This window comes from Pipistrellus hanaki (assembly GCF_964339955.1).
Source record: "Pipistrellus hanaki genome assembly, chromosome: X".
Lineage (NCBI taxonomy): Eukaryota > Metazoa > Chordata > Mammalia > Chiroptera > Vespertilionidae > Pipistrellus > Pipistrellus hanaki.
Window position 1 is genome coordinate 98,274,622 of NC_140524.1, and position 21,722 is coordinate 98,296,343.

Sequence of the window (21,722 nt, forward strand, 5' to 3'; positions counted from 1 at the left end):
AAACCCTGCAAATAAATGTCTCCTAGAGAATCCCAAGACGGCCTGCAAATATTTCTTCCCTCCTACTGCTCTAGAAACCATAAGTGTAATGGGTGTGGCCATGGGGTTAAAGTAACATCTCTTCCTCTTTTTCTGCCCCCCCCCCTTAGCAGCTCGCCTTGTTTCCCAGTCCGACTTCCCAGGCTCCGCCTCCTTCCCCTTTCCACCTATCAGAGCCTGAGACCCAGCTCCAGGCTCACCCCCTTCCATTCACACCAGCGGGATGCAGAGGTGAGCCTATGAACCTAATTCCCAGGCCTGGCTTTGTACTTGTCACTTCCAAGTCAAAACTCCTGAGCTACCCAATTGCCAAACTGGCCCGGCTTCCCCCAGTTCCTCCTTGGAGTCACTCAACCGAAGCACAAACTCTACAAAAAGCCTGCTCCCTCTTGCAGAGACATTTGGAGTAACACACCTCCAAGTTGATCTTGTCCGTGCATCAGTCATTAGAGCAGCGTTTTTCAACCGCTGTTCCGCGGCACATGTTGCCTGGTGTGCCGTAGGTGCAGACAAGACAAGAATTTTATAATTTTTCACTATTTTGTTTACTTAATATTTCATAATAAAGTAATTATAAAATACTTTGTGTTTATTTGATTCCTATTCAAGAGAATTACTTTATATATAGTCAATATAGGCACAGAGTTAAATTTTTTAACATTTTCTAATGGTGGTGTGCCTCGTGATTTTTTTCATGAAATAAGTGTGCCTTTGCCCAAAAAAGGTTGAAAAACACTGCATTAGAGGCTTTGGAGTTGGATGGGTTAGGAAACTCAAGCCTTGGCTCTCTGAGCTCGAGTCAATTCCTTAATGTCTAGTCCTCAGGCTATCTATAAAAATCATGGTGCCTGGCAATAGTTGCTATATCAACACCGGTGTGAAAACTTCCCGACCTCCTCAAGATGGGTTAGGTATTTGCCCTGCCTGTGCTCCCACCATAGGTATGTCACCTTTTATAACACCTGTCACACTATATTGCACTTTGTTGCTTTCATGAGTCTGCTTCTTGCACTGAATCTTGAACTCCTTGCAGGTAAAGACTTGGCAGTTACATTTGGAAACTGGAGAATGCCCTGAGTGAAGCAGAATGTACCTATGCAAATCACCATTTTCCTATTTCTTGTGACCAGGACTTATGCTGAAAATGACTGCCATACTGAAAGCATCAGTGTTCAGGTCGCTGTAACGTTTCTTATAAATTGCACCAGACTTTCACATACTAACAAGAAGGAATGTCTTCTAGGAGGATACTCCCAATTCCATTTCCAAACGATAGTGACCATCATGAAAAGGATAAATCATAAGATAAAAATAAGGTATGTAAAAATTTAATGCAAGATACATTCTGCTATGATATTCCGATAAATAAAACAAGGTTATCTTTATTCTGCAATATAACATGTTTCCTATTTTCCTTGGTGACTAAAATATATCTACTTATTCTCAAGTATATTTCAGTTTATGCCCCTTCTATGGGAAAATGCCTAAATTTAAAAAATATATTTTATTGATTTTTCACAAAGAGGAAGGGAGAGGGAGAGAGAGAGTTAGAAACATCAATGAGAAACACTGATCAGCTGCCTCCCGCACACCTCCCACTGGAGATGTGCCCGCAACCAAGGCACATACCCCTGACCAAAATCGAACCTGGAACCCATCAGTCCACAGGCCAACGCTCTATCCACTGAGCCAAACTGACTAAGGCAAAATGCCTAAATTTTTATTTTATATTGTCAGTAGAAAATAGCTGATTATCTAAAAAAATATTTTACTTATATAAATTATGTAGTAGAGAATGCTATTATTAAATGTCTTTGTTAGTATAAAGAGACTAAAGGATAGGCCACAAGTATATTTTTTATTTACTGCAAGCATAAAAGGATTGTTAAAAAGTGTCTACTCTGTGAATGCCAGGTTTTTACTCTTTCAATTAGTATTTTTCTTGTTCTAGTAGGACAGTGGTATTAGGATTCACTCACTGGTCAATGCAGAAAACCTCAGAAAAGAAAATTTCATTCTTTTTTTTATAAAATATGTTTTTATTGATTTTTAAAGAGGGAGGGAGGGGGATATAGAGATAGAAACATCAATGAGACTGATGACTCCTGCATACCCCCAACTGAGGATTGAGCCTGAAACCTGGGTATGTGCCCTGACTGACCAGGAATTGAGCTGGGGACTTCTTGGTTCATGGGTTGACGCCTAACCACTGAGCAGCACTGGCTGGGCAGAAAATTTCATTCTTTACCTACTATTAATTTCACTATTAAATTTGTTCAAGGACACACAAAAGGGTCTCAAGTCTCTGCAACCCTCATTGCTATGCCAAAGCATGGATATGTATACAGTATGGATATATATAACAATTATATATACTATAATATATATATATAACAATTATCACTGGTTGGTTCTCTCCTCCAAAGAAAACTTTAAATCAGTTTTTACAAATCAGCATTTTTCATATTAATATGCATTCATAAGAAGTTTATCTTGCTATTTTAAGTTATAATTGTAATCATATTAATATGCATTCATAAGTAGTTTATCTTGCTATTTTAAGTTATAACTGTATCTCAGATTACAGTTATAACTTAAAATAGCAAGATAAACTACTTATGAATGCATATTAATATGATTACAATTATATCTCAGATTACAGTTATAACTTAAAATAGCAAGATAAACTACTTATGAATGCATATTAATATGAAAAATGCTGATTTGTAAAAACTGATTTAAAGTTTTCTTTGGAGGAGAGAACCAACCAGTGATAATTGTTACTATTTGAGTCTTTTGTCTAGTGATAAGGTCAAAGCAGCACAACTTCAGGTGGTTTGAGAATGAATGGTGGCAGAATTGATCTCTCCACCTAGAACCCAAACCAAAGTATCATTTCTGAATACTGGTTGAATTAAAAAATAATAATAATAAAAATGTACATATACTGACAATGTCTTATCAGTTCTGGCTGCTGTAACAATATACCAGAGATTGGGTGGCTGATAAATCACCACAATTTATTTCTCACAGTTCTAGAGGCTGGGGGATAAGGTCATTTGGTGTCTGTTAAGTGCCTCCTTACTGATTCATAGATAGCCATACTGCCTATGTGTCCTCACATAGTGGAAAGAGTGAGAAAGTTCTCTGGGAACTCCTTTATAAGAGCACTAATCTCATCATGAGGATTCCGCCCTCATGATATAACTACCTCCCAAAGGCCATCACTTTGAGGGTTAGGATTTCAACATATGAACCTTGGATGGGGGCGAGGAGGGGAGGGGCAGGCACAAACAGTTCATAAACACAAGAATACATTACTATATATATGTAAAGTAGCCGGGATTGTTTATATGTACTACTTATATGGTGAAATTAGAGCTTATTCACTTAAATGAACTATCCACTTTGATCAATAATGTTATATATGAACAACTTAACAAAGTTGAATTAAAAATACAATAAAGCATTAAGTTAAATAAATATCAGGTAAATAATGCTGTTTCTTTTAGTGACAAAGAAAACTACCCAAAGCAATTAAAATACTGTATTTTTGCTAATATCATGTCCCCCCAAAAGACATCGTCCTAAACTTTTTTGAGGTGGATGCCTGGCTTTAGAATAGCCGACATTACCCTACCCCCGTGGTCGGCAAACCACCGCTCGCGAGCCACATGCGGCTCTTTGGCCCCTTGAGTGTGGCTCTTCCACAAATACCACGGCCTGGGTGAGTCTATTTTGAAGAAGTGGCATTAGAAGAAGCTTAAGTTTAAAAACTTTGGCTCTCAAAAGAAATTTCAATCGTACTGTTGATATTTGGCTCTGTGGACTAATGAGTTTGCCGACCACTGCCCTACCCCCCGTAGCACTGGGAAAGGGGAAAGGGGCTGGCAGCTTGCCCCATTGGTGATGTCAGCAGATCATGCCCTGGTTTCGTAGAAACAGGTGAGCTGGGGCGGGGGGGGGGAGGGGGGGGAAGAACAGGTGGTTATTTCCATTCTTGCTTTGCTTCACTAGTAAAATCCTTCTGAGTTTTCCATTCACTTTCTGATCTACATGGTAGGATATCTCACAGATTTTACAGACACATTCTATACTCAAAACAACTAATAGAAATAAAAGCTCATTCAACAAATATTAATATTACAAAGATGGCTTTATTAATCTAGCATCATTTAATGAAGATGAGCAGCAATTCAAATACAAAATTCTTTCTCAAGCCCTTTGACAGATCTTACCCCCTTCGGTGCTTGGAAGGTACCAGTAAAACACTTTCGGAGACATAAAATACATAACATGTTTCCTGATAGGGTGTCTCAGTAGCCAGGGAATCTCTGTTATCTCTTTTGGGGGGCAGATAACCAAGGCATGCATGAAACCACACCCCAGCGCAGTTTCCATAACCTCAGAGAAGGTGACCAAACATGTATTATGCAAACATACATACAGAACTTGGCTGAGAGCGAATAGGGTTCTGTTAATAATTACACCAGAACAAGAGGTGTAAGTAAATCAGGAGTTGTAAATGGAGAAACACCCTATAAACACAGAGCTGGGCAAAAGTAGGTTTACAGTTGTTAGGATGCAAAACACTGAGTTTATCTTATATTTAAATTTATTAATTATTGCATTATGTTCCATGCAGACAACTATAAACCTATTCTTGCCCCACCCTGTATAGTTAACCCTTCAACAATGCAGGGCTTGGAGCACTGTCATCCTTGTACAGTCAAAATCTGTGTATAACTTCTGACTCCCCCAAAACTTAACTACTAATAGCCTACTGTTGACTAGAAGCCTAGCTGATAGCAAACCATTGATTAATACATATTTTGTATATTATATACTGCATTCTTTCAATACAGTAAATGAGAGAAAAGAAAATGTTAAGGCAATCATAAGGAAGAGAAGATATTTCCAGTACTATAGGTATTTATTGAAAAAAAAAATTACGTGTAAGTGGACCCACGCATTTCAAATGCAGTTCCAGGGTCAACTGGACACCCTTTGTACCTCTAAGATATAAGGGCAATCAGGTGTTCGATACATTGCTTCTGGCTCCAAGTTGGGAGACTCACAGCAATAGAATTTTGCATTAAGAGTTTGCAAGAGGCCTAGGAGGGAAGCTTGAGTGAGAGGAATAATGCATATCTTGGGTGTTTACCCTTTCGAATACAACTATGGTTTGAAACAGATCAATTGAGGTAAACACACCGCCCCCCCTCATTTATCTTTTTAAGAAGTATATTCATTTCCCAAAGTATGCTTGCTTCCCTTTCCCAGAATGCCTTCACTGCCCCTTCCAACCTTCTTTAGGGCAGATATAGCCCCCTAAGTTTCCATATAAAACTTCGATTCTATCTTTTCTTCCTACTGAATTACTATTGATTTTTTATTAATAATACACATAGCATAAAAGTTATCATCTTAACTTTTTTCAGTGTATGGTTCAGTAGTGTTAAGCATATTTATCCAACTCTATCTTGCAGACCAGATGACTAGCATATTCATGAAAGAAAAACTACTAATGAATGCAATATTGAGTCTGAACACAGGCTTATTGGCCTTTAGAAACATCCCAAGATATTTACAAGCAAGGACAACAGTGGCATGGATTCCATGGAATATGTAGAATTACCTAGAGTTTGGCCTGGCTGACAAGTTTCTCCCCCAGTACGGTAGCAAAAGTTTTCTATGCCACTGTTTAAGCTGGGAGATTTATTTTGATCATCTGTCTTGCCCAGAACATCAACTAAGGAAATAAATAAAGTCCAGACAGCTTTAAAAGGAAGCTAAGATTGTTTTGTCGTTGTGGAAAATATTATCGTAGTCTATGAAACAGTGTACAAATAATGCAAAATATTATAAACTATAGATTATATTACTAGTCATTTGAAAAATACTTCCATAAATATGTCATGAAAGAATTCTAAGTTCGAGGCACTTCAAGCATTTTCTTTAAAATGTTCTACACTGCATATGCTTTCTATATGACCAGGCCTTTAAGTAAAATATCTGATCTTCAGAAATGCAAAAAGATTTTCAGATATCGGTAAATCTTTGTCTTCCTAGGATTACAAAATATTTTTTCTGTATCATAAATTGACAGTAAGAAAGCAAGCAAATCCTGTACTTGTAAGTTAATTAAAGATCAGAGCAAGTATGCTCAGTGAGAAGGCCTTAAAAAAGAAAATTCATCCATGTTTTGAAATAAAATGTACCTAAAATCATGGCCAATGTTCAGCCAGCAAGTACCAGTTTGTGCCTTACCAGTGGTTCAATATTTTGATGGCCATCCCTACTTACAACTGTATATAACCACTAACTGATGATATAAAAAGACAGCTCAAAAATGTCAGACATTAAAAGACATTCTAAAAGCCAACTTGTGTTTCTTGTTGCTACTTCAGTGATAAACATCGTTATCAATAAAAGACTGAAGGAGCACTACCAATACCAAAAAATGCACCTCTATGCTTAGTATTAAATGCAGGTGTTTAGAATAGTCTTAATTAACAGTTTTGGAAAACCTATTATGTATTAAAGCAAAACACCACCTACATATGGGCGTCTTAGGGGCTAGCTTGGCTGGTCGATGGCTTGGATTTTGCTTGTATGTTGAGGATGTAATCATGACGGAAGGATGAGCGGACAGTGCGGTTCATGAGGGGCTGCAGGGGGCGGAAGTTGTCCACCATTCTTTTCTCTTTCTCCCCCTCGGAAGTGAAAAGGAGGGTCCGAAATTGCTCAAGCTAGAAATAGAAACAGGAAGCATAAATAATTTAAATGGAAAAACAGCTTCACCGCATTAATAAATTACTTTCATTTTTATGACTCTGAAACATTCCTCTACAATGGGACACAGCAGAACTTATGCTGGGTAGGAAGGCCTTCAGCATTGGACAGGGAGGAAGATGTGTGGAGAGGAGAGCAGCAGCAGGTGGTGAAACCAGCTGGCCCCTGACCAGTTTGCTCAGTGGATAGAGCTTCAACCTGGGGACTGAAGGGTCCCAAGTTTGATTCCGGTCAAGGGCATGTACCTTGGTTGCAGGCATGTACCTCAGTTGTAGGGGTGTGCAGGAGGCAGCTGATTGATGTTTCTCTTTCATCAATGTTTCTAACACTCTATCCCTCTCTCTTCCTCTCTGTAAAAAAATCAATAAAATATATTTTTAAGAAAAGAAAAAGAAACCAGCCGGGCACTTGGAACCCAAGGACTATAGGTCCAAGGCCCTGTCCCCCACATATTGGCCATTTGCCAAGAATAAGTTACTTCATCTTTGATTCCAGGAACCTCATCTTGAAATAGTTAAAACAGCAGCTCACTGAATGAAAAAGGAAAGGCCTGGTACATAGAGTAACAGCACCAAAAATGTTTTTGTAGTCTGTTGATTGTTGTTTTTTGTTTTGTTTTTCCTTCAAATTTTAACTGAATTGTTAACACAATGTATCCTTGATTGCTTACCACCCCTGGACACTGGGATGCTCCTTGCTCACACTGTCCAATAGAACTTTCTGAGACCATGGCAAGGTCCTCTGCAGTCCATTAGGGTAGACAGAAATCATAGATAGCTTCCAGGCACTTGTACTGTGGCCAGTGTGACTAAGGAAGTGATGTTTTAATTTAATCTTCACTTTAATGGATCCATATTTAAATTTAAATGGCCACATGGGGCTAGTGGCCAATGTATTAGACACAGCAGCTCAGCACAAAAGGAGCAACCCCAAACTAAGGGTTCGTGAGTGTGGCAATAGCATGAATCAGTAGCACCTTGGCTTTCTGGGTAACTATGGGGTGGACTCAACTTCAAGCCAGCCGGAAAACCTATCCACAACCTTTCTCATTATTCTGTCAGGTGCAATACAGCTTGAAGGACAACCTGGGGCATAGTGGAGTTGCAGAGGTAGGATTGGGACCAGAGGCAAGCACCAAACAGTTACCCTACTTACAAATTACACGTATACCCTCAATATGCCCTCATTAAGTAGAAATATGTCCAAGTAACTAAGGTTATTCTGTTTTGTTTTGTTTTGTTTTGTTTTTTACAAATTGAAAAGATTAGAAATAGCCCAGACACCATTAGATCTATAAAATGGATTGGTACAAAGCCATTAAAAATAATACCGAAGATAATGATTATTATCTACAAAGTATTCCACACATCACAGAGTGAAAAGAGCAGCAAAATGGTTCATACGGAATGATTCCATCTTGTTAAAAAAAAAAAAAAAAAAAAAGAAAGAAAAAAACAACAACAACAAAAAAAAAACTACAAATATCTATACAGATAAGAAAGCTGAAGGATTTTTCCAAACAATGATTAACACTGAGTGGTTAGGTTATAAGTGACTAGGATTATAGATGACAGCTCTATCTTTTTGTTTTCTGTTGAAATTTTATTTCCAAAGACCTCCATATAGGACATTGACCGAATGGTTTCTTTATTTTATTTATTTATTTTTCAGTGTCATGTCAATTTTTAAATATGAAGGATAGTAGCAGGTTAAACGTATAGGCCACAAAGCCCAGGCTTATGGGCAAGATCTGTATTTTGCCATTGGTTTTTAATGGATTTCATCACACAGAATTTAAAAAAAATACAGTCTTAATTCACTAGTTGCTTTCTTTATGACTTCTGGTTTTGACATATAATTAGAAAAGCTTCCTCCATTTGGAGATAAAGGGGAGCAGAATTTGTGATTCCAAAATATGCCTTTGGCATAAGGATTATTTTGAGCTGATTATTTTTATTAAAGTGCAGACACAGAGAAACTCTGAAAACCCAGTAGAAGTTACCCTTTTGTATATTTATTTGTTTAAGATGTTCTCTTTTCTTTCTTTTAATATATTTTTTATTGATTTCAGAGAGGAGGGTAGAGGGAGAGAGAGAGAAAAACATCAATGATGAGAGAGAATCATTAATTAGTTGCCTCCTACATGTCCTTCTTTGGTGATTGAGCCTACAACATGGGTATGTGCCCTGATTGGGAATTGAACCAGTGATCTCTGGATGCATAGGTTGACACTCAACTACTGGGCAATACTGGCTAGGCTATTTCCTAAGTTTTAACTTCTCTTTCTGGTTAATTTGAAGCATTTCCTAATTCATATTTAAATTAGATAAAAAGTTAGCACATCTACCTAATAAAAAGGTAACATGCTAATCGACTGTACCTTCACAGCGCCCACCAGCCAATCAGGAGTGAGTATGCAAATCAACCCAACCAAGATTGTGGTTTAATTTGCATACACAGCCACCCTGCTGCCAGGGGCAGGTGGGATGCTTGCATCATGACCATGCCGATGATGCAGGCATTCTGCACCACTCCAGAAGCTCTGGGCCTCAGAGTAGCGTGGGAAGGCAGAAAGGCGGCTCTGGCCAGAGCGAAGGCAATGCCAGCAGCCAGGGGAAGGAAGGCCCATTTTTTCACGAATCTTTGTGCATCAGGCCTCTAGTTTTCATAAAAATGTATAAGCATTATAAGTTAAAAACGGATCCCAAAGTTTGAGCCCCGGCTTGATTTGAAGAGGAAAACTAGAATTTCCTATACAGAAACATGGAAAGAATGTACCTGGTCATGATCAACCTCTACCGGCTGCTTCTTAATGATCCAGGTGACGGACTCGGAGAGCGGTGGGGTAGTCAGGGATCCTGAGTAGGTCCAGTAGTCCGGGCAGGTGGGCATCAGGCAGGCAGGGTCGAACGACCCAAATTCCACTATGGTATCCTGGCCAAGAGGAAGGGTCACCAAACTATCATTTCAGGGTGATGACAACCACTCTGGAAACAGGTGACAAGGCAACAACTCTAGGAGTGTCTGCGGACCAGCCGTGGTCCAGAGGAGCTCCTTCGGGCCTGGACTGAGTCACCCCCATGCCTGCAATCAGCTCTATTTCTGACACTCCTCAGTGGGAGCACAGCAGAACCCGTCTGCTCCCTCCATTCTAGTGAGTTCCCAGCAGGTGGTCTCCTCTGAATTCTTGGGGGCATTAGGTGGTGGCTGGTGCACAAATAAGGAGGCTTCCTTTTTCAAGAGATTAATGGTATCCTTTCTAAAATGCAGTGCAAATTAGGAGGAGCCAGGATCCTAGACTCTAAAGGGAGTGAGAAAGAAGAAGGAAGGCAAGGGGGGGGGGGATGGGGAGGGAAAGAGGAAGAGAACAACATAGGGACATCCAGGGAGCAGCCCGTTTGGGATTCTGAATATTGAACAGCTGGTCTTGGGGCTGGACAAAGGTCTCCATCCTGAAGGAGATGGTAATTGTTATTTAGAGGTGGACAAGCCAAGCTTCTGTCCAACTTTTCTCTGCTTCCTGCATGAGGGAGGGTAGCTCGAGTCAAGAAGGCGGCTCTACGTGTGTCCACAAGGACTGAGAGGGAGCAGGTGGCAGGAGCAGAGGGGGGGGCCCATCATGTTCCCAAGTCCTCGAAGGCTCAGGGCATGGCAGCAACACCAGTGGCCAGCACCCACCAAGGAAATCCCTTCTGTACCCTGAGGGCCAGGGGTGCTCTCAACACACCAGCACCATAAGCCAAGCTGTTGTCTAGGAAACTTTCAAAGAGAATCTGAATTACACTGAAATTAATTACATTTCCTAATTCAAAGGGCTTTGTTAGTATTTCCACCCTGAGACTTCAACATAAATATATTACAAGTGCTTTTGGAAAAAAACAATATTACCTTATGCTTAATTGATGGTAACGTATCCACCAATTTTTGTAGCTCTTTATGATTTCTCCCTAGCTAAAGAAAAGGCAATGAGGAAATATTAAAAATAATTGGCATCTCACTTTTGAAATTACAACAGAATGTGAATTAAAATTAACCACCTGGTGAGTACATAAAAGCAAACCAACCATACTACTTAAACTATACTTAAACTGGTAATTTAGAATATTATAAATATCACTGAATTAAATTAGAACAGAACAAAAGAGCAGGCTGTTTGCTGACAGGATCAGCATGCCTGCAGGCAAAGGTGCCCCTTCATTTATAAGGTCTGAAATTTAAATTCATTAAAATTAAAAACTGTTCCACAGTCAAAGTAACCACAGTTCTAGTGCTGTTGCCACATGTGGCTTTTGACTACTCTATTGGAGCGTGCATTTTTACACCATTTAAAATCCTATATAATAAAAGGCTAATATGCAAATTGACCGAACAGCAGAACAGCCAGTCACTATGACATGCCCTTTCCACCAGAGGGCAGATGCTCAATGCAGGAGCTGTCCCCTGGTGGTCAGTGTGCTTCCCACAGGGGAAGTGCTGCTCAGCCAGAAGCACAGCAGCAGTGGTGGGAGCTTCTCCCCCCTCCATGGATGTCTGACTGATGGCTTAGGCCCACTTCCTCTGCATCCCCTGAGAGCTCCCAGACTGAGAGGGTGCAGTCTGGGCTGAGGAACTCCCCCTCTGAGTGCACGAATTTCGTGCACCAGGCCTCTAGTACATTCATAATAATCTTGTATTTTAACCATTGTTTATTTTTATCCCAATATTCTTAGAACTTAGGCATGCAATGTTCTGTCTTTTCATCCTAGAATACTACACATCAATTAAAGTTGGTAACTTTTTCTTACCTTTAAAAATACTCCTATCACAGCCAAACCATTTTCTTCCAGTACTGCATCCTCAAAGTTTTCAAATTTGACTGAATTCCAGTGCACCAGGTGCAGCTGAAACACCATTAAAAGTTGGTTTGACACATGACCACATAGGATCGATCAAAAATAGCCTTATTCAACATATTTTAACATGTTTCCTCACTCATAATAAAGCCACTGGAAAAAGCATACAGAATCAAAAAAAAAAAAAAGAACAAGAAGAAATGTATGCAACAGCAGAAATTAATTTGGACCAGAGACATTTATTTGAGGAGGAAAATAAAGGAAAAAAAATAAATAGCAGAGTCAGTAACATTTCAGTGAGGGAGCAACATTTGTCCATTCTCACCCTGATTTGCATGAAACACTCATATCCCAAAACCATTTGCATATACAGGAGAGATGCTTATCTTGAGAGAAATAGATTCTCCTTATGGGAATGAGATAGGAGTTGAAGACATTTCTTTGAGTGAGAACCAGTTAAAATATGTTTCTTTTAAAGCTAACACAAAACTAAATTAGCGGGGAAATTGTTAGAAGAAATTCTATGTGCTTATGTGCTCTCTATATTCCACTACAAATGATTCCTCATCCATCATTCATGAATGCTTCATTACCCAGACTCCCAAGTAAGACCCTCAAGGTCATGCTTACCTTCCTTTCCAAAGAGGACCTGCCTCAAGTGCTGTTGCTCTTAGGTTAGAAATGCTTGTTAAATCTCAATCTTTTTGTCTATTTCTTCATTTAGGTTCCCACCATCTCTCACTTGGATTAATTAGATGTGGTAGTCCTGCACTGTTGCCTAGCTTTTTACTCTAGACTGATTTGAATTTAGCTTAGAATTCTGAAAGAAGTCCATTTTGTAATCTTAAGGTTGATCTAAGCTATATTATTTGAGATGAGGGCAATTATCATTTTACACGTAATAATTGGGAATAATCTAATATGCCCCTGAGAGAGCTACTTAGATTTATAGGAATCACCTGATTCTTCCTGAGAATTTCTTCAAACCGGAAACTCAGAACTATCCCCACCCCTCCGCAGTTGACACTATTCTTGAACTTCTCAACGTACCTCTGCTGGGTAACATTTGCTGTCCACCGTATGCTCAGAGCCCCAGGCATCGATGGCCCCCCAGTGAAAATGGAACTGCTTCAGTCGATAGTTGTCTTCCAGGGGTCCCCCCTTGATCACTGAAATGACACATCCAACACTTTTAGGGCACAGTTTTGCACCCCGTGGAAGATGGAGGGGAAGGCCGAATCTGTGGGCGAAACTCCTTTATGAACTGTCTTAAGTGGAACACAGTGTGTTGAATACAAGTGCTTCTAAACTTAATTTCCATGCAGTTCATACATGTCGAAGGGGGAGATCTGCACTCTGAATGACACTGAGACTTAACTACAGTCCAAGCTATATACAATTGTTAAAGGCCAATTGTTGACTTATTTTTCATGTTCTACATTTACTGTGCCCAGTTTTTTTGTGGGTACAGTAAAATGTATATTTCTCTTAGCATATATATCCAACCCAATCTCCTAAAACTGAAATATGGGGACAAAAGATATTCTATTTATTTTTTATGCACTGATACTTGGTTTTTCAGTTTTTCTAGATACCCTTCCCTTTCATTGAAATAGAATGGGAAATTTGCAAGTTAAAAATTATGCCCATACTGGTTTTGCTCAGTGGGTAGAGCATCAGCCTGCAAACTGAAGGGTCCCAGATTCGATTCTGGTCAAGTGCATGTACCTTGGTTGTGGGCACATCCCCTGTGGGGGGTGTGCAGGAGGCGGCTGATTGATGTTTCTCTCTCATCTATGTTTCTAGCTCTCTATCCCTCTCCCTTCCTCTCTGTAAAAATTCAATAAAATATATTAAAAAAGAACTATCATCCATCTCCCTTTGGACAGAGTGAACAATGTGAGTCATCCACACACTTCACCACTAGGTTCACCGTGTTGGATAAATACCTTTTATTTAGACTAATGTTTTCTGAAACTCATGAAATCAATACATTACAGTATACGCAAAATATTTGGGTGTGATTTTTTCAAGTCACTCTTCCTCAGTTTTTGGGTGGTGCTAATTTTCTTCTTTTGTTTGAATTTGCTAAATCATTTTATTTCCTCATTTCTTCCACCTAATGAGACCTTGCAGATATCTGTTCATGGTTAAACTAACACAACAACATGAAAACCATCCATCTCATCTATTGTAATGATCTTTAGCATTTATCGCATCATTTGTTGAATTTTATATACACAAATGATTGAGTACAGTGATCCCAAGAACCAAATACACTAGATATGTCATACAATGGTCTTCTATATATTGTACTGGCTTTTGAAAATATTTTACCTAACTTCCTCTTTAAAAATAAGTTTTGTGAGCAAAGACACCTATAACTTCTTTGGGTGCAGGGAAGTTGAAGAGAATAATACCACATGCTTCACTAAATTAATAGGAAGATGGTACTAAAGTGTACTGATCTATAATAATGAAAGCGTAATATGCTAATTAGACTGGATGTCCTTTCCAGACTCTTCCGGATGATCTTCTGAATGAAGCCGGGGCTGCAAGGGAAGCCCGGGTCCCGGGTGCCAGAGGGAAGCTGATGCCAGCAGCCGGGGGAAGGAAGGCCTACTCTTGCACAAATTTGTGCACTAGGCCTCTAGTATAAAAATAAAACATCTCCTCAAAATTCTTATTTTTCTGTGCCATCTCCATATTGTGAGCATGACTTTGGCAAATAATTAACCTAATCTTTTTAATTCAATTGACGTTCTGGTCCCGAGTTTAGTGACCAGGGCAGAGGAGACGGTGAGCTTTTCTCTCCTATCCCCAGAAACACACTGGGAAAACTTCCTGGATACTTACGGTGTGTGTCTTCTCCAAAGACAATGAGCAAGGCAGAGAGGAGATGTCACCAATGGGTGGCTTCGAGGGAGCAGAGCAGAACTGGTCTTCAGGTGTGTTTGGAGTCACCCACATAATACTAAAGACATTTTTACATCCCTTGCCAACATTTAAAGCTGGATGATTTCACATAAAAATCCACGCTTTCAACTGAACTTGAAAATGAGATGTCCTGACCATGTTGGGCACATGCTTTTACTGGATGACAGTAGGCTGGACTGGAGACATGGTCGCCCCCTTTAGATGGTCCCACCAGTTCTGTCTCCCCACCACACTGTAGCTCCTTAAAGGCAAAGCCATCCCCTCTTCCTCTTTCTATTATGAGCACCTGGCACAGTGCCTGACACTTAGGAGATCCTCAATGAAAACAGGAACTAAAAAAAATAGACTGTAAAGTGTTCGTTAGTTGAAACATCACTTGTAACCTCAACAAGAGCAAGGCAAATGGTGAAGTCGGGCAGGGCAGATGTGTGGATGAGAAGGGCAAGTACAGTTGGCAAGAAATGGGGCAGAAAATGGGCACAGAAGTTAGTGAATTAGAAAGCAGAGCAGTCATAATATATATCAATGATATACTTATTTATTTGAGGTTGTTGATATTTCGTTCTTTCTGTGCTCTGAGAAGAGATTAAACATGTAAAAATTAGATAGGAAATATAAAACACCTAGCACAGTGTCAGGTAAGCAGCCTATGTAATGTTCACTCCCTTCTATTGCTTTTTAGAAAATTTATCTTTGTTGTTTAAAATATTACAGATGTCTCCTCCCCTCCCCCATTGACTCTCTCTACCCCACCCCTCCCAGGACTTCCATACTATTGTCTGTATCCATTGAGTTATATTGTACATATATGTATAAAAGTTTTTTGGTTAATCTTTTCCTGCCCCTTCCTCCCCAAAGTAGACGTGAGGGAGGTAACAGAGAAAGGGATGGTGAAGAGAAGATAATACACAAGCCCCATACAAATAAAAGGAAATACAGAATGGGCAGGAAACTTTTTGGGGCGATGGAAATGCTCTAAAATGGGATTGTAATAATGGCTCCACCACTCTGCAAATTTACTAAGAACTACTATTTTGTTTTTCCAAAAAAGTAGATGTAGGACCACAAATACGGAAGGAGAACTTAGATTCATTGGTGATGCTCCTGAAAGTGTCAAGTAAGTGAAGCCCGATGGGGCAGGAAGCATCCTTAGGAGAACAACCGAACTCAACTCTTGCTCTTTAATGCCTGATATTGCTGACGAGAGTAATTTCAGTGAAGGTGATAATTTATAGGAATCTTTTACAGGACTCGGTATAGATATAATTCAGTGCCTTTTCCCACAATATTTTGCATCCCTCATATGTACTCATTAAAATCAATAACTGTTCTATTCTGGGGAGCCCAGCAAAACAATATTCAGCAGAGGACAGTGGTATAAAACACTTACAACCCTTCTCTTACCCTTTTGATTTCTGTAAGGCTGATCGTGATGTGGTATCCCCTCTTTCATTCCTGAGTTTAGTCATTTGAGCCTTCCCTTATTTTTCTCCGTTGGTCTACCTAGCCAAACATTTGTCAATTGTTGAACTTTCCAAAAAACCAACTTCTGATTTCACTGATTTCTGCTCTTTATCATGACCTTTCGGTTTACTTTAGGTTTAGTTTGTTATCCTCTCTCTAGTTTCTTAAGGGACATGAGTAGGTTATTAATTTGAGAAATTTCTTCCCCAATCCAGGCATTTTCATTTATAAATTTCTCTCTAAGCACTGCTTTTGCTGCATCCCATAAGGTTTGGTATATTTTGTTTTTGTCACATACCTTCCCCAGCTTGGTCCCTTGCACACTTTATCCTCATTTCTTTGTAAATCACACTGTGGCAGCATTTCCTACGTTTTTTTTCCTGGGAAATTTATAGACATTAGTATTGATTAGATCCTTTATTTTCTAGAATTAGAGTTGTTTCACGCCTTCCTTCCTTTCTAGGATGTCTTTGCTTTCTTTTAATTTTCTTTATTTTTTATGTTCATTCATTCTTTCTTCCTCTTTGAATGTTATTGATTATTTGGAAACAGCATGGAGAAAGAGCAGTGAAGAATAAGCAGGAGATAGGAGGTAGTCACTGAAATGTGGAAAAGAGATAGAGTTAGGCACTTATTAAAGATTAATGATATCTGAAAGAAAATAATTATTAAAGCACAATGAAAAGAAGTTACCTATTTTAGTCCTTCCTGACAAAACAAGTGGAAAATTAGCCACCTCCTTACAAACTTTCTTGCATTTTGTAAAAAAAGTGTGAAACTGACTCACTAGGGAAGGAATGACTCAGTTTGCTGTGTTGGTAGGTATTTAGAGAGCTATTATGAGGAAAATATTTTTTCCCATATAAGATTGCCCATGCAAATAGGTGGATGAAAATTCTTGGGACTATTGTTCAAATGAGAAAAAGCATGATTGAAAAATAAAACAAAAAGCCCAGCCAGCGTGGCTCAATGGTTGAGCATTGGCCCTTGAACTAGGAGGTCAATATATTATAATCTCCCAGTTGAGGTGGCATACTCTAAATGTAAGAAGGAAGACACTGATGAATCTGGAGAAAAGGAGTAGTTTCTAGCTTGAGAAATGTAATTAAGATATTTAGGGTTTGGGATCATGTAATACCATGGGGGAGAAAGAAAAAGTGGGGTACAACATAGAGACACTTAAGCCCTTCAGGACAGACTAGAATACTTTCTGAATCACAGCAAAGAAGTATGGCAGAGGGAAGAGAACCAGAGAGAGATGAGCCCATTGCAGGATCAGTCTGTTTGAGTTGGTCAGAGGGCCATGTCTAGGTATCAGAGCATCCCTAGAAAAAGGCAAGGAAACCCAAGGTACGGTTGAGAATCCTAGAGCCGGGATAAACACAGGAGTGAACACTGTATGTTTTACGTTACGCTTTTACTTCATTTATGAAGTTTCACAGACTCATTTCTTCATATTCAGAAGAGGAAATTAATTTTCTTTAAATTAGGATTTCTCTATCTCAGCTCTATTGATATTTGAAGCTGGAAAACCCTTCATGAATGCTATCCTGCCCATTATAGGATATTTAGCAGCATTGCTGGCCTCGACCCACTAGATGTCAGTCACACCACCACCCTCCAGTTATGACGACAAATGCCTACAGTCCCTGGGAAAAAATAGGTGGCAAAATTGCCACAGGTTGATAACCTCTCTTTAAAAAGACACGCTATTTCAAATAATTATTTCAATGTAATTTGGACTATATGATACCATCAAATTGGGCTTGGAAAGGAAAAGAAAAACGAAACCTGTATAGAATTCATCACACTCTAAAGTTTCAGGGAAACTTTGAAATCATTCAGATTAATTTATATCTGACTAAGAGAAAAAAAAGATTCAAGTGCAATATAATGTTTTAATTTTAAAATCTGTTAAAACTGTGCTTTTTGTCTGGCCGGTGTGGCTTAGTGGTTGAGTGTTGACCCATGAACCAAGAAGTCACCAGTTTAATTTCCAGTCAGGGCCCAGGCCCAGGTTGAGGGCTCAATCCTAGTAGGGGGATGCAGGAGGCAGCTGACTGATGTGTCTCTCTCATTGATGTTTCTCTCTCTCCTCCTCTCTCTAAAAAAAAAAAAAATCAATAAAAACACATTAAAAATAAAAAAAATAAAAGTGTGTTTCTTTTAGGTAACATTGCTTAACTAACAAAATTAACAGACTGTGAGTTTCCATTTTTCTAATATACTACTAACTTTAGCTAGTTGTTAAGACTAAAACCTCATGCACACATGAATATTATTTTCACCATTTCAGAGGCATTAAAACCTAATCAGTTAAATCTAATTAAATAGTGTTACTATTGACATAAAGGTGTCTTGTAAAGTCAACAAGTAGAGGAAATTATTACATATTCATAAACCCTACAAAATAAATTTTGGACACAGCTTTTAATTTCACACCCTATCTTCTATATCAGTTATAAATCTATACTTAGAAATAGGTTTATTTAGTAATAAAAATACTACCTATACTAGAAGAAAATATGCATAAAAACTTACATTGACAAAGTAAGTCCAATGTGTGCCATCATTGCTAACAAAAGGGGTCGTGCTTCCATGGAGCCAGTGTGATACAGCCTGTCCCCATTTGAAACTGCCTTTAACTCCAGGTGACACTACCAGTCTGGCTCTCACCTGATTTATCTGTAGAATCTTCAAATTCCACAAGGAAAGAGTATCCATTATTCCAGAGGTGTAGGCAGGTGGTCGGGTCATAAGAGATGGTGAGTGGTTTTAAGTCAGGATCGTAGACACTATCCCTCCACCGGATGTTGATGGGCGACTGGCGCTCGCCCCCCGGGGCCAGGTCCATTCTTTCCCAGAGAGGGTGTACTAGGAGAAAGCACATGGGGACTGCCATCAGGATGTCCCTTATCTGGGATCACACGTCAGGCGGTTCTCTTTGTGGAGATCCTGTTGACGCTAATGGAAACAAGAAGTCTCAGGACTTAGCCGTTTAGGAGCTTCATGGACTGATGAAAGCAGAAGACATGGACATGGACATGGGCAGGTCAGAGAGCCCTTTGCAGAGGAGCAGCCTCTGGTGTCTTGTCAAACTGCAGCCTCTCAGCGCACCTTCTAATTCCACTTAAACGAAGTGCAACATAGTCTTATGATAACACGAAAAATGCATGGAGATTAGAATCGATAATTTCCTGGGCTCTACCTGCTAAACTAAGTGGTTTTTTTTTAAGGGCTATGCCCATTTTACTTGTATTTTTAAATTTCTATTGAATTTATTGAGGTGACATTGATTAATAAAATTACATAGGTTTCAGGTGTACAGTTTTATAGTACACTAGAGGCCCGATGCACAAAATTCATGCATGTGTAGAGTCCGTTGGCCTGGCCACCAATAAGGGCCAATCTGTGGGGTGACTAGCAGGGTGATCAGGGGAGTCCCCCCAGGGGCACCTCCTTGGCTGGCCTGGTGCCGTCTGCTTGCCAGTCCTGCCCCCACTGCTGCCGATCGTCTACCTCTGCAGGGTAACCAGCAGGGACTTCAGAGGCCCCTGCTGGCACCCACCTTGGCTGGCCTGGGGCCTGCAGGCTGGGGACAGCTCCTGCATTGACCATCTGCCCCCTGGTGGTCAGTGCTTTAGTGACCAGTGGCTCTACCAATAGTTCTGCCATTTGGTCAAGTTGCATATTAAGCTTTTATTATATAGGATTATCTGCATATTGTATTATATATTCACTACCCAAAGTCAAGTCTCCTTTCATCACGGTCACCATTTTTATCCCCCTTTACCCTCTTCTACCCACCCCCCCACACACACACCTCTTTCCCTCTGGTAATCACCATATTGTTATCTATGTCTATGAGTTGTTGTTTTTTTTGTTTTTGTTTTTCTTACAAAATAGAAGCAGGCTCATAGATATAGAGAACAGACTGCTAAACTAGTTTTAAACACAGGATTATATTAATGTAATTTTCAATAACACACATATTTAACCAAGTAAATGGGGAAAGAGGAGAAAAAATTTTGGAAAGCAAATGTTCAGTCAACTGCTCTACAGCAGCAGTTCTCAACCTGTGGGAAAAATAAAGCACAATGGTTACCCAAGCAATACAAAAAGGCAGAGGAGGACGTCTCAGAGGTACAAATGGTGGCCACTGCCAAGCAGTAACAGAAACAAGGAAACCAAACGTTCTCATGTTTCCATGGCTCCCAGGGCTGGTCTGCAGGCCTGTGACAGTAGTCTTCTTAAAGGGCCAGAGCAGGCAGGTCTTCAAGAGGTGAAGTATTGCCCTGGATGGTGTGGCTCAGTGGACAGAGCATTGGCCTGGGGACTGAAGGTCCCGGTTTCTATTCTGGTCAAGGGCACATGCCTGCGTTGTGAGCTGGATCCACAGTGTGGGGCATTCAGGAAGCAGCCAATCCATGATTCTTTGTCATCATTGATGTTTCTCTCTTCATCTCTCTCTAAAATCAATAAAAATATATTTTTAAAAGAAAAATCTTATATAAATGAAGGAAGGAAGGATGGATGAAAGGCAAGAAGGAAAGAAAAAGCAAGGAAGCAGTGAAGGATGGGAGGAAGGAAAAAAGCAAGGGAGGGAGAGAGGAAGGGAGGGAAGAAAGGAGAGAAAGGAAGGAAAGGAAAGGAAAGGAGAGCAAAGGAAAGGAAAGGAAAGAAAGCCAAAGCTAAAACTGTAAATGCTTCAAGGTTAAGGCAAGCAGCCAGCTAGTCTTTATACCAGTGATTTTCAACCTTTCTAATGCCACGACCCACAGGTTGAGAACCTCTAGCAGGGTCACCTAAGACCATCAGAAAACATATTTAGCCGAAACCCGTTTGGCTCAGTGGATAGAGCGTCGGCCTGCAGATTGAAAGGTCCAGGGTTCGATTCCGGTCAAGGGCTTGTACCTTGTTTGCAGGCACATCCCCGGTGGGGGGTGTGCAGGAGGCAGCTGGTCAATGTTTCTCTCTCATCGATGTTTCTAACTATCTATCCCTCTCTCTTCCTCTCTGTAAAAAAATCAATGAGATATATAGAAAAAGAAAACATATATTTACATTATGATTCATAACAGTAGCAAAATTACAGATATGAAGTAGCAACAAAAATAATTTTATGGTTGGGGGTCACCACAACATGAGGAACTGTATTAAAGGGTCAAGGCATTAGAAAGGTTGAGAACCACTGCTCTAGGGTTTTGGAAAAGTTAAGAAAGATACTGGTGATTGTGAGAAGACAAGGAGTAATTTCTTCTTAGTTTGAGACATATAATATGTTCAGGGTTTAGAGGCCCTGTTGATGGAGAGCAGAGTGAGTCACCCCAATATCTCTTTGGCACAAGAATTATTTTAGGCTGAATTTTTAAAGAAACAGCTGACACACGAGAAGGTCTGAAAAAGCAGTTAGCCTCTTGTAAGAAACGTTTATATTTATAAGGGAGCCTCCATTTATAAGGATGTCTCCCTCTCTGTACCAGGAGAGTCTAAATCTGTAGACTCTCATCAATGGAGAAGGCACTGACTGAAATCTATATAACAACCTTACTCTTGTTTCCTGTGCTTTTCCTGATAACCTCCCATACTAGAGCCCTGCCCCCAAATCCTTTGTCTTTAGCTGAAGACTGTATTTAAGGTGGTGGCTTGGGCCTT

The 21,722-nt window shown here is 39.8% G+C and overlaps 1 protein-coding gene across 1 annotated transcript in view; it reads right to left on the minus strand.

Annotated features, from left to right (window-relative positions):
• Positions 1 to 4,178: 4,178 nt before the first annotated feature.
• CA5B (carbonic anhydrase 5B) overlaps positions 4,179 to 21,722 on the minus strand; it is a 36,229-nt gene continuing 18,685 nt past the window's right edge. Inside the window, exons 3-8 of the mRNA XM_084869895.1 lie at positions 18,744 to 18,941; positions 12,717 to 12,835; positions 11,619 to 11,714; positions 10,723 to 10,785; positions 9,613 to 9,768; positions 4,179 to 6,791 (exon numbers count right to left, since the gene is read on the minus strand). Coding sequence (XP_084726021.1) covers positions 6,612 to 6,791; positions 9,613 to 9,768; positions 10,723 to 10,785; positions 11,619 to 11,714; positions 12,717 to 12,835; positions 18,744 to 18,941 — 812 coding nt within the window. The 3' untranslated portion in view covers positions 4,179 to 6,611. The remainder of the gene's footprint in view (positions 6,792 to 9,612; positions 9,769 to 10,722; positions 10,786 to 11,618; positions 11,715 to 12,716; positions 12,836 to 18,743; positions 18,942 to 21,722) is intronic.